Source organism: Saccopteryx leptura, chromosome 5 (genome assembly GCF_036850995.1).
Source record: "Saccopteryx leptura isolate mSacLep1 chromosome 5, mSacLep1_pri_phased_curated, whole genome shotgun sequence".
Classification (NCBI taxonomy): domain Eukaryota; kingdom Metazoa; phylum Chordata; class Mammalia; order Chiroptera; family Emballonuridae; genus Saccopteryx; species Saccopteryx leptura.
Genome location: NC_089507.1, coordinates 143834272 through 143847389, shown reverse-complemented (window position 1 = coordinate 143847389; position 13118 = coordinate 143834272). Strand labels below are relative to the sequence as shown.

Below are 13118 nucleotides of genomic sequence, written 5' to 3'. Positions count from 1 at the left end.
CAAGAGGCCAGCCGCTGATCCCTGGGGTGGGGGTCTCCTGGGAGGCTGCTGGCCACGTTCTTTCCAGACAGACCTGCTTTATAGAAACCATCTGAAGTCACAGACAGCGAATGTAAGGGAAAGCTGGGTGGCCTGACCAGGAGGTGGCGTAGAGCATAGAGCATTGACCTGGGACGCTGAGGACCCAGGTTTGAAACCCCGAGGTCACCGGTTTGAGCATGAGGATCATAGACATGAACCCATGTCTATGGGTTGCTGGCTTGAGCCCAAGGTCACTGCCTTGAGCAAGGGATCACTGGCTCAACTGTAGCCCCACCAGTTAAGGCACATATAAGAAAGGAATCAATGAACAACAAAAGTACCACAACTATGAGTTGATGCTTCTTATTTTTCTCCTTTCCTGCCTGCCTGCCTGTCTCTTCTCTCTCTCGCTAAAAAAAAAAAAAAGGAGGGGGGGAAGCTGGGTGTTTAAAGAAGAAATGTAACTTTGAGGTTTAGAAAGGAGGTAGACCTATGGAAGGACCTATCTTGGGGTTGCTAGATCATCAGCAGCCAAGAGCAGGGCATCCTTGTACCTGGGCACTGCCCTTTGGTCCCACACTGGCTGCCAGCAGCTCACAGATGGGTTTGTCTTTCTTTGCAGGTCACATTTTATGTTGTGGTGAAGGCCATCTACACCCTGGGCTACAGCGTCTCTCTGATTTCCCTCACAACCGGAAGCATAATTCTTTGCCTCTTCAGGTAGGTAGTGCAAATGTCTGATCCTACAAAGGATTCAAGGTGGGGGAATTGCCTGTTGCATGGTATAAGCCCATCGGAGAGGGAGACACCATGGCCTCCAGCCCTCTCTGCACTGAGCAGGCACAGAACCCCGGGGATGCCAGTGTGAAATGTGATGTCAGTATTTACGTTACTTAGTGTGCACTTCTTCTGTAAAAAGATAGTAGTGACCCTAGATAAGAATTCAGTCTGACTACTACTTATACAAGCCAATATGCAAGTGCTGTGAATATGCAGGAGCAACTCAGGCCGTCTTGGCTATCGGAGCTCTACCGAGGGTGTCAAACTACCTGGGTTCAAATCCTGGGCCAGTCTCTGAGCGCTGTGTGACCTTAGACACATTATTTAACCTTTGTGTGCATCTGTAAAGTGTGGATGCCAGTGGAACCCACACAGCACGGGGTAGGCACTCTGAATTTTGCCTGTTTTTCCTATAGTAGCGAGGTTTGAGTCTCTACTGCCCACCCGAACCTTAAGCAGGTGGCTTTACTAACTAATGACATACACCATTTGTCACGGTTGGAGGTTAGAAGCTTTGCTCTTGAAACAGAAGCTTTTGTCTGGGAAGGGCTGATATTCAGGATTAAACCTATGTCTTCATGTCTTCAGCATTGGTTGACCTAAGTAAAATGGATGACATTTAACAGGGCTTTGATTACCACATATCTTATTTCCATTTGCTAAGATATTATTTTAATGACGATCAATATTGAGAGGAAAACAATGACATAACTGGTGAAATGTCTTTAGAACCAAAGACCCCTGAGCAGATCCATACTTGGAAAGTAAAATAAATGAGTGAAGAACAGAGCTGATTAAATGTGAATAAATTGTACTATCATTTTTCAGGCATCTCACCTGTATCAGGTGGCTGCTAATTCTCAGAATGAGTAAGTCAGCACCTTTAACCCAGACGTACGTGTACTTTGAAAAATGTGGGCCACATCTGTCACATTCCAGTTCTTTAAAAAAAAACAAAACCACCACTGTTGCCATATTAATATTTGTTGTACTATCTCTCATGTTTCATTGTATATTTTTAAATCTTCAAGTTTTACCAGGCAAAAAAGGAAAATTCAGAAGGGTAAGGTGGCACAGGGTAATGAACTGGAAACATTTCAGCTTAATTTAAAAGAGCTGAACCATCCATGTTCTTGTCATGGGCTGACCCCCTGGATCTGTCCTGTGTGACTTAACTAACTAGCCAGCCTCAAAGCATTCTGGAATTACTGAAAATTTGGATGTGATTCAGAGAATCTTGAATTGTTTTATGAGAATCAAACACAATTTTCTTTACATGGGCATCATTAGTCACCTGCTGGTGAGACTTCATAGTTGAAACAGACAAGTCTGCCGTGGTGGCCTTCTGCTGCTGGTTTGATGTGTCACGACTGCTGGAAACAGCTCCTGGAGCTGGTGAATGGTTCTCAGCTCTATCTTCGTCTCAGCCCCAGAAACACAGTTTCCTTCCTCCTCCAGCTGTCAGGTGTGCTTGTGTACCTGTCACCACTTCCCTGGACATCTCTGAGAATGGTGGATTCTAAAATCTTTTTTATAAAAGTAACATGCTCCATTGTCCCGTGATAATACCCAGGAAGAGAATTCTTTGCAGTCTCCCAACATTTATTCTCCACCAGAGCCCCATACACTACAAAAGCATTAAGCAATCATGTCCTTATTTTATGCACAGAGAAAGGGGGCAATTTATCAAAGTCTGTGAGTGCAACATGGGCTTGGACGGCAGGCACACAGCCCAAGTGTTGCTGCATGGCCATGGCAGCTGCCATCACATGCCCAGGATGAGACATAGGACACTGTTTGCACCAGAAGTGGTCCTCATGAACCCTTTTTTCATAACCACCTGTCCCCAAAAAGGCAGCCATTAGTTGGATTTCTGTCACTGTAGATGACTTTTGCCTCTTTCTGAACGGACTTAGAATCATACAAAGGGAACTCCTCTCTCTCTGGGTTCTTTCATTCAGCATTTTGCAGGGAAATCTACCTGTGTTGTTGCATGTGGCTATCCTGTTCTCACTGCTGTGTGAATATGACACAATTTGTTTATCTCCTCCACTTCTTGAGGATATGTGCTGACTTTTGGTGTGGAGCAGAGCTGTAACAATGAAGTTATGAATATTCTTATACACTATCTACACACTACTTTGGATGTATATGTGTGTTTACACAAATACACATTTATTGCAATGTTTATTTTATATTAAATTTACTGGTAATAGTCTTTGCATAGGTTGAGTCTTTCTGGATACTGCCAACTTATTTTCCACAGGGGTGGCCTTAGCCATACTCACCAGCTGTGTATAATACTTCTATTTGCTCTGCATTCTTGTCACCATTTATTATTGTCAATTTTTTATTGGTTTTATTTATTTATTTATTTATTTATTTGTGGGAGAGACAGAGAGAGTCAGAGAGAGGGAGAGATAGGGACAGACAGGACGGGAGAGAGATGAGAAATATCAATTCTTCATTGCGGCTCCTTAGTTGTTCATTGATTGATTTCTCATATGTGCCTTGACCGGGGGCTACAGCAGACCAAGTAACCCCTTGCTCGAGCCAGCGACCCTGAGCTCAAGCTGGTGAGCCTTGCTCAAACCAGATGAGCCCGCGCTCAAACTGGTGACCTCGGGGTCTCAAACCTGGGTCCTCCACAACCCAGTCCGACGCTCTATCCACTGCGCCACCGCCTGGTCAGGCTATTACTGTCAATTTTTAAAACTTAGCCAATCAATTAGTTCTATAATAATAATATAGAATTGTGGCTTTTAATATGCATTTCCATAGTGGATAATGAAACCACATTTAGAAAAAAAATTTTAAGTACTGTTTCAATTGTTTGCTCATTTTTCTATTCTATTGTCACTCTTTTTATAAGTTGATTTTTAGGAGTTATATGGTAGAGTCTTGCCAGAAGTAGGCACTAGAAATTTCATCTCCAGTCCTGTGGTTTGACTTTACAGTCTCTTAATGGGGTTTTTCAATCAATAAATCTTGTTGATTTTAATGAGGTCCATTTATCATTTGTTTTTCATGGTCAATGCTCCCGGATTCCTGTCGAAGAAATCTTTGGCGTGTTCCTCTGTTATCACCTACTTATTTTATTATTTTAACTTTTCGGGTTTAGATGTATGATCCACCTGGCATTGACTTTTGTGTATAGCATTAGGTGGGGGTTAAGGTCCCTTTGTCTTTTTCAGAATGTGTGTTCAGTCTATCCAGGACCACTTGATGAAAAGCCCATCCTTGACCGCTGTGTGGCAGTGGCACCTTTGTGACCATATCACAGGAATAGACATTGTTCCCTTTGCCTCTTTGTCACGGTGCCATTTCCATGTTGTTGTAATTTCTGCACCTTTATCCTGAGCCTTGATTTCCACCAACGTGGGTCTGTCGACTCTCATTTTCATTCGGAAGAGTTTGGCCTTTGAATTTGTGTGTGAATTTTTAAAAATCAGCTTGTCTGTCGCCATTTAAAAAAATTCTGCAGGATTTTATTTGGGTTTGCATTGAATCTACAGGTCATGTTGGAGAGACTTGTATCTTTATAATTTTGTATCATTCAACCTGTGATAATAATAGGTCCTGTTTGTTTAGATTTTCTTTCATTTCTTTCCATTATGACTTTGGTTTTGAGTAAAGTCTTGCACATCTTTTGATAGTCTTTTCCAGATATTTATTTATACTATTTTGTATATTTTTAAAATTTTTCATTTTTAATTTTTTCTAGAAAGAGTTTATTTCTGTGTATTAGCCTTGTTTCAGCAACCTTGCTAAATCTATTTGGGAGTTCTGTGAGTATTCTACAAATTGTCACAAGATCACTATTTGATTATCTCTCCCTCCCCCTCCTCCACACAGGCGGCTGCACTGCACCCGGAACTACATCCACCTGAACTTGTTCCTTTCCTTCATCCTCCGGGCCGTCTCAGTTTTGGTCAAGGACGATGTCCTGTATTCCAGCTCAGGCACTCTGCACTGCCCTGACCAGCCATCCTCCTGGGTAAGGCTGTCTCCAGGTAAGGGACCCAGGACGGACTTGAGGGTGGCCTTCAGATCTCCTGAGGAAAGAAGTCCTTGACTAGTTTCTCTTGTTTTCCCCTTTAGTTTGTTCTATCTTGTTAAGAGAGGACAGTGAGGAAGAACAGAGAGAGCAGAGAGGGCCTGGGGACAGGATCGATGGGGACAAGGTAGAGATGAGGGCAGAGGTCAGGCAAGGAGCTAAAACCACACGTTCCTGCACTCACTGTTACAGCAACGAGCCTACTGCTCAAGAATTGCATACAGCGTTCCCGGGTCCACCTTCCAGCAAGTTCTGCGTGCTGGAGCTGTGGGTGCTGAGAGCCTCACTCTAACACATGCACATCTGCAGTCAGTGCCTCTGCATTGGGGGTTCTGGCTCCTTAACAGACCAGGGTGTGCATTGTGTCCCTGAGCAGCTATGCCTGCCCTGAGCTAATTTTTAAAAAGATTTTTCCATTGATTTGAGAGAGACAGAGACAGAGACAGAGAAGCACTGTTGCTACATTTAGTTGTGCCGTCAAGGATTGATACGTGCCCTGACCAGGGGTTGAACTCACAATCTCTGTTGTACCACGTTGATGCTCTATCCTCTGTGCCGCCCGGCCAGGGCTGCCCTGAATGGGGACATGTTCTCTTGCTCTGTGTGCTCCAGGTGGGCTGCAAGCTGAGCCTGGTGTTCTTCCAGTACTGCATCATGGCCAACTTCTACTGGCTACTGGTGGAGGGGCTGTACCTGCACACCCTCCTGGTGGCCATCTTCTCCCCCAGCCGCCGCTTCCCGGCGTATCTCCTGTTAGGATGGGGTAAGACTTGCTCCCCTGCCTGGCCCGTGTGCCTGTGTGTGCCCAGCGCCCCCTCTGCCTCTCCATGAACCCTCCAGTCCCCTCAGAAGACACTTTGCTGCCCCGTGGGGTACACTTCAGGTCATATGAGAAGAGCTTTTCTAGGACAACTGGAGAGTCCCGTAGCCGACACTCCATTTTCCTAGACACCAGGCACCTGGGTTAAAACTGCTCCAGATGCCTGACCTGTGGTGGCGCAGTGGATAAAGCGTCGACCTGGAAATGCTGAGGTCGCCGGTTCGAAACCCTGGGCTTGCCTGGTCAAGGCACATATGGGAGTTGATGCTTCCAGCTCCTCCCCACCTTCTCTCTCTGTCTCTCTCTCTCCCTTTCTCTCTCCTCTCTAAAATGAATAAAATTTAAAAAAAAACTGCTCAAGATGCCACAGGAGCGAATCCCGTGTGGGAAAGTGAGACAGAGGGGCCTGGGAGGAGGAGCAGAGGTCCTCATAGCGCACCTGTCATAAAGCCTTGCATCAGCCAGCACTGGAAGGGATGAGGCTGTGGGACCCCCCACGTGCCACAAGGGCACCCCTCCCATGTCAGTGTCCATGTCCCCTTCCACACTTCAGCAACAGCACTCACCAGGTGGCAACGCAGGTCAGGCCATGAAGGGTCAGCTGTCAGACTCATGTTCAGTCACTGCCCTTGCTTAACAAGGTGTGAGCGCAAACTTGTGTGCAGTAAAAAGAGTTTGCACTTCACCTTCTTATGAGAAAGTGCGCGTCCTTGGTCCTTGACCATCCTGGTTTACGAAGGCACGCACGCGCGTCCCTACGGTGGCTCTGGGTGGACAGCGCGGGGCTGTGAGTGACCAGGTGTGTCTCTGCAGGCATCCCCACCATGTGCACAAGCGCATGGACTGCGGCCAGGCTCTCGTTAGAAGACACAGGGTAAGTGCCGGGCTGGCATGATACAGACTGTGCCTGGTACCATGCTGGCTCTCTTCTTCATGATGCTGGACCAGTGTGAGCTGCACCAACCCCAAGTTAGACCTATATGCAATGGGGTTTTCATGGGACTTGACCTGCCCCCTCTCCCAGCTTCTGGGTCGCACTTTGGTGTCACCTGCCCATTAGCAGACCGCCATGTCTGCTAATAAAACAAAACAAAATCACTGGACAGGGACGGGTCTCCTCAAGGCCTCTTAATGCCCAGTTGTGGTGCCTCATGCCTGGGCGCACGGACACCAGGAGGGCCCACACAACAGACAGGGGCAAGGGCAGCAAGTCCTGCAGGCACAGGGGAGGAAGAGTCCACGGGCAGCGTGCTTGTCCTCGTTTTAGTCTGTCGACAGATCCGTGGTGACGTGATTTCCCTTCTCTCTCCTGCAGTTGCTGGGATACCAATGAACACAGCGGTCCCTGGTGGGTTATACGAACACCAATTTTAATTTCTATTATAGTAAGTAATGTCTGCACTGAAACATAAGTTACCTGCCAGGTTGCACCTGTAGGCAGAGAGCAAGCCCGCGTCCTGTCATCAGTGTGAATGGATGGTCCATTCCACTCGGTCTCTGAGAGCAGAGCTCTCGGGAGGGCGAGCCCCTAGAGTCGTGGTCTCAGTGGACCCTGAGGTCATGGGCAAGGATGGGCAGAGAGAGCTCCTGCAACCTCCCAGTGGGAGGGGCACCGGGAGTCAGGGTTAGTCTGACCCAGTAGGACATCTGAGGGAGGGGCTGGATTTCTGTTTGTCCTTTTTTGTTCTCAGAATTAATTTGTGCATGCTGCTGCAGCTGGGGTCATGATTGGCGATGCCGCTGACAATGTCCAGCTGGACCTGGGGGGCCGGTCCAGGCTAGGCAGGACTCTGATCCTTTGTAAATGCAGAGCCTACGGCCCTGTCCTAGCAAGAAGGACCAGCTCACTTGCCTCCCTTACAGGGAGATCCGGAACAAACTTTTGTCTCTTTTTGTGCAGGTCAATTTTATCTTTTTTGTTAATATCATACGAATTTTACTGCAGAAGCTGACGTCCCCAGATGTCAGAGGCAGCGACCAGTCACAGTATAAGTGAGTATGGTTTCCCTCCACCGAGCTGCCGCGCTGGCCTCGCAGCCAGCACGCTGAGGGCACAAGGCCAGAGTGGGCGAAGCAAAGAGAACTGTTCCTGGGGACAGGAGTCCGGGGTCTGGCACCCAGCAGAGGCCCGAGTTATTCTTGGAGTAGCTGCTTACAGGAATGGCGTGCACAGGGCCTGGCCAGAGGCCGGGTGGCCGGGGTGCCCATGGAGCCCCTCCTCCTCCAGGGAGCCCATGCAGGGAGGGGCTTTGCCCACTCTCCTGTTTTGTCAACTGACTTTGCTCCTTGATCATGTTTTGTTTGTATTTTATGCCTAATTTTTCCTCCCCCCTCAGACCACAGTTCATGCCGGCACTAATGCCGGGCTTATACTTACTAATGAAGATGATGCTATAAATTCCCATCAAGAATGTGTGAGGGAAGTTCAAGCCCCAACCTGAGTGTGAAGTAACTGCTAGAGTAGCACGCAGTGGTTGGTCCATCCGCTCAGAGCTGCGGGTTCAGACAGACCCAGGGTGGAATTGTAGCGGGTGAGAGCTGTGTGACTCTGAGCAGGTACCCATCTGCCCCTGAGGGTGGGCCTCACTCACCTGTCTCCCTGGGGTCAGGAGCGCAATGTGGGGCGCATACTAGCTGGATGCTGTGGGGAGTGGCCTCATTCATCTCTAAAGTGGAAATAATCATACTTGTCACCAAACTTATGAGGTCTCACTAATTTAATCTTTGAAAGACGTTCAGGACTGGGCACTGGGCACTGTTGTGTGAAACTGGTATACAGATGCACGTGACTGTGCCCAGCTGGGTAAAACCCAAGGGGTTCTCTTCTCTGCCCACCCACCTGGCACAGGGCTTTCAGGTAAGAGGTGAGGGGGAAGCTGCAGTCACCATCATCACAACACTGCCAGCTCAGGGTTTTTCTCTCTGTGCAGGAGGCTGACCAAGTCCACCCTGCTGCTCATCCCTCTGTTTGGGGTCCACTACATGGTGTTTGCCGTGTTTCCTATTGGAATCTCTTCCAAATACCAGATCCTGTTTGAGTTGTGTGTAGGATCCTTCCAGGTGCGTCTGGTAGGGGCTGGTTCGTCCCCATTGCTGTCCCTCCCACCCGAGTGTCCAGAGCTGCTGATGATACTTTCTTGCCTGCAGGGCATGGTGGTGGCCGTTCTCTACTGCTTTCTCAACAGTGAGGTAAGTCCTTGTCATGCCCTGGGAGCCAAGTACAGACATGAAAATTAGGAGGGTTTTCTTAAGGTGCCCCCCAACCTGGACCGAAAGCCCACCTTCTGTCAGACCTGACCCACAGCCAGGCATCTGTGGTCTCTTAGCCCAACAGCCAAGGCCACATTCACTCTTCCACACCATCTGGGCCCCTCCTATGACCTGCCAGCGAGGACCACAGAGCCTGTCTCCATACCAAGCAATGTGATGGCCCAGCCCCAGCCCTGGGAAGGTCCCACTCTGGGTGGTCAGGAGGGACTCTGCCTTTCTGCTTCCCCCCCCACCCTGATGTGAGCCCAGAACAGCAAGGGGTTAGACACACCCATGGGAACCCTGCTCCCTAAGTGCCTGCCTGGGGCGTGTCAGGAAGTATGTGTGAGCGTGTGGCTCTGCAGCACAGCCCTTTGAATGCCACTCCTTTCCGATGCAATGCACCATCATGACATCTGAGCTGCGGTCACCCTGGCAGCTCTGCATGGCTCTGCCTCACTGACTGTTCCTTTCATGCACCTGCTGACGGATTCCTTCCCGCCCATCAGTACCAACGCTGCCCCGCCTCTTTCTGCAGACTCTCAAGTTCTGAGTCACCACCCTGCCTCAGCAATAGGGGTGACAGGGAGATTCAAGTCAGGGAGTCACCAGCTCCTGCTCTTGAATCTCCTCTTCCCCTGTAGCTTGCTGCTGCTGAGGCCCTTCTGGGCTTCTGGGTTCTGCAGATAGCAGAGCCGGCAGCCTGCAGAGACCTCGGTGTTGAGACCATGGCAGAGGGCTGTGGCTGTGGGGTGGGTGAGGACACAACTCCTGCCATGCACGCAGCTAAGTCCTCCTCACCAGCCTGTCTCAGCACAGCGCCTTCCACGGCCAACGTGTCTGTTGCCTCTTCTGCTCCTGTCCTCATGCTGGTCACAGCCCCTCCTTCCCTGGAACACCCTCATGGGGGCTGTCCACACACAGCGCTGCCTCCGGTTCCCCTGGGGACCTTTCCAAGAATCTGAATTGTATGTCTCGGGCTCCGGGTGTGTCCGAGACTGTCATATTGACTGATGGTGCCTGGAACCAGCCCCCAGCCTCAGGGCACAGTCAGGACACTGCTGGACCTTCGTCTGTGTCCCAGTCCTGGTCCTCCCTCTTCCCACGCCTGTTCCTGTCTGTCTGATGGGACACAGAGGGATGACACCAGGAAGGGCAAAAGGGAGGAATGTGTTCTGCCAAGACCCAAGTGCATCCCCTCCTGACCTCTCTCCCCTTATTGTGCCCTGACCCCAGGTGCAGAGTGAGCTGAGAAGAAAGTGGCGAAGCGTGTGCCTGAGCCCACCCTCCGGCCGGGGCGACAGGCTACACAGCCTGTCCATCTCCAGGAATGGCTCAGAGAGCACCCTGCATTTCCCCCGTGGCTGCCGCACCCCATCCTTCCTGCAGACAGAGACCTCGGTCATCTAGTGTGCCTGCCCAGCCCACCCTCAGAGTGACAGAACCAGCCATGGGGCCCTGGGGTGCCCCGGGTAGATCAAAGCCAGTGCAGCCGACCTGGTTCACTTATCCAACCCGTGGATGGTTGAGCTCATGACTTGACGGGGACTTAAATCTAATTATTGTTACACTTGTGCATTTAGGTGACTCTGTTCATGTTTGGCCCTGTCGACGGACTAATTTTTGAAGAGAATGGGGAGACCAAGTGACACCTGAAACAAGATGCGATGGCTCAGATTTGGGTCCAGCTATGGTGGAAGGAAGATGGGTTTCTGACCTTGATATGGGTCTTTGGTGGGGAGCTGGGCCCCCTTGAGGGGGAGAGGGTTACCCTCCCTCGGCATGATTCCTGTCTCCGTCCCACCCAGGTCCCACAGGCTGCCCGCGTGTCTGCAGGACACAGAAGCCCGCTCAGGATTTCCCTGAAATTGCTCCTGCGAGCCGCGATGGACCCTCACCCCCACCCCAGCACCCCCTCTCCTGGAATAGAGGCCATGGCAGCAGGGAGCAGCAGTTCTTGGGGGTCATGCTTTGTGAGGCCCCTGTGCACAGACACCCCAAGGAGTCACTGCAGACCCCTGCTCATCAACACCAGAAACAGGGCATTTATCTGGTGGGAACAAACCTATTTTCTTTTTAATGAAAATAATCTTAAAGTCATTTCTGTTTAAATGGAGAATTATTTTAGCACAATGTAAAAATGTACGGAGCACTTCTGTCCAATGTTGGCAGACAGCATTCCCAGTGGTCAGTCCTGGAACGTTTACAGACTTGGAGCAAGTCTGGGGTGGCCGCGGGCCACAGCGGGGTGACTGCAGGGGGCAGAGTGCAGTGCACCCAACGCACCCAGGGACCCGGCAGCACTGACAGGCACACTGCCCACACCTGGCCCGGGTGCCTGACTGCGGCAGTTCTTCACCCTGTCCACCATGCTGGTCCCCCTTAAAACTGAGGTTCTAAAGTGAGCTGCCTACGGCCTCGTAGACCCTGGGAACCATGCCAGTGCCTGGGAAGGTAGCAGGAGCATGGGGTCTGGGCTGTCCTGTCTGAGCAAACGGGGTTGTGGGACCTCGCTGCTTCCAGACAACCCTGAGCGGGGGCTGCACTCAGCAGTCTGACATAGCAGCTGGGCAGCCATTCCTCTGTCACCTGCGCCATGGCTGTGCTCCAGGCATGCTGGGGACACTGACATTTCCCGCAGTAGGCAGGCACTGATGCCCAGAGAGCAGGGGCTGGGCGTCTTGGCCGGGGGAGTCAGAGAGGGACTGTTTCCTGAGAGCAAGGGTGGTGACCAGAGTCACTGTGTTGTTTCAAAATGTTGTAAATGGCCTGACCTGTGGTGGCGCAGTGGATAAAGCGTCAACCTGGAAACACTGAGGTTGCTGGTTCAAAACCCTGGCTTGCCTGGTCAAGGCACATATGGGAGTTGATGCTTCCTGCTCCTCCCACTTCTTTCTCTCTCTCTCTCTTTCTCTCTCTCTCCCCCTCCCCTCTAAAATGAATAAATAAATAAAATCAATAAATCTTAAAAAAATAAACACCAAAAACCCAAAATGTTGTAAATGTGTGTGCCGCCATATGTAAACACGTCAATAAACCTGACTTCATACCCGTATGCGGAGTCAGCAGTCATTCTGAGGCCCTAGATTGCAAACTGAGAACGGACTCACACTTTTCAGGTGAGTCCATCACATTCAGAGAAAATCACCTCCACGTCTGAAGCAGCACTTGGAGGAGGAGGAAGGGGAGGAGTGGGCATGCAGCATCTCCGTGGCCATTGGAAACAGCCACCCCTCCCCAAGGAACTTGTGTACCTGACAGGACATCCTTAGCAGAGCAGGCCCCCAGCAGTCCCAGGGTGGGGTCTGCATGCAGCCACCCTAGCCCCACAGAACCTGAGAACCTGTTAACTGGGGTGGGGGAGGGTAGGAGAACAGTTGTGTGCACATCTGTGTGTGTATATATGTATGTCCACATACACACAAGTATACACACCTGTGTCTGCACATCAACATGTGCATGTGTGCATGCCTGTGTGTGCACCTCTGCATGTGTGTGCACGTCCGTGTGCATGCCTTTGAGTAACTTCTAACCTCATTTAAGCCACAAGCAGATAAAATCTATTTCTAACAAAGTCCATGCTCAACCACAACACTTCAGTTTCAGAATAGAGCCCACAACTAAAATTCAAGCTGTTAAGTTTACGAACGCATAAGTTTCTAGGAGCTGAGTGAGCGGGAAGGAAGCAGAGAAGGCTGCACCCAGCCGCCTCCTGGCTCCCGGTGATCAGTGCTGTGTCAGCTGGGCCGAGGAGGAACGTTCTGGACACGTTGATGGGAAATGCGCCTTTGGCGGGAGGGCAGTGGTGTGCGTGAGTGAGTGCAGGCACCACCTCCTGCTGCAGAAAGAGCTGCGCAGTCCCATCTCATCGAGAATGGCAGGTTCTTCAGTGGATTTGTTTTCAGGTTACAAAAATTGTAAAGAGGAGTTCCAAACCTCAAATGTTATAGAAAAATGTGACCTAGAAAGTGCAAAGGCTCTGGACACCATCCTCCGTCTGCCCATCTTCCCTCTGGAAGTACAGACTCTGGGTGACCGATATTGTTCCCAATGTCTTCCCCGGTGTCTGTGCAAACCTCTCCCACCATCCCTCCCTTTGTCCTTCATCTTCATGGAAATCAGGTCGTGTTGTATAGAAGTTTCTGCAACTTGCTTTCTTGGTTTAGACAGGTGGTATGGGTCCTGCCTGTA

General features: G+C 50.3%; 1 protein-coding gene across 2 annotated transcripts in view; it reads left to right on the top strand.

The window, feature by feature from the left end:
• The window catches only part of VIPR2 (vasoactive intestinal peptide receptor 2), a 29728-nt gene extending 17746 nt beyond the window's left edge, over nucleotides 1-11982 (top strand). The window contains exons 5-13 of one of the 2 annotated variants that reach the window (XM_066385728.1): nucleotides 644-741; nucleotides 4657-4798; nucleotides 5471-5621; nucleotides 6492-6552; nucleotides 6994-7063; nucleotides 7624-7670; nucleotides 8609-8738; nucleotides 8826-8867; nucleotides 10164-11982. In XM_066385728.1, the coding sequence (XP_066241825.1) occupies nucleotides 644-741; nucleotides 4657-4798; nucleotides 5471-5621; nucleotides 6492-6552; nucleotides 6994-7063; nucleotides 7624-7670; nucleotides 8609-8738; nucleotides 8826-8867; nucleotides 10164-10337 (915 nt within the window). In that variant the 3' untranslated portion in view covers nucleotides 10338-11982. Of the gene's footprint in view, nucleotides 1-643; nucleotides 742-4656; nucleotides 4799-5470; nucleotides 5622-6491; nucleotides 6553-6993; nucleotides 7064-7578; nucleotides 7671-8608; nucleotides 8739-8825; nucleotides 8868-10163 lie in introns of both variants that reach the window. The other variant, XM_066385727.1, reaches the window with a different exon arrangement.
• The last annotated feature ends 1136 nt before the right edge of the window (nucleotides 11983-13118 follow it).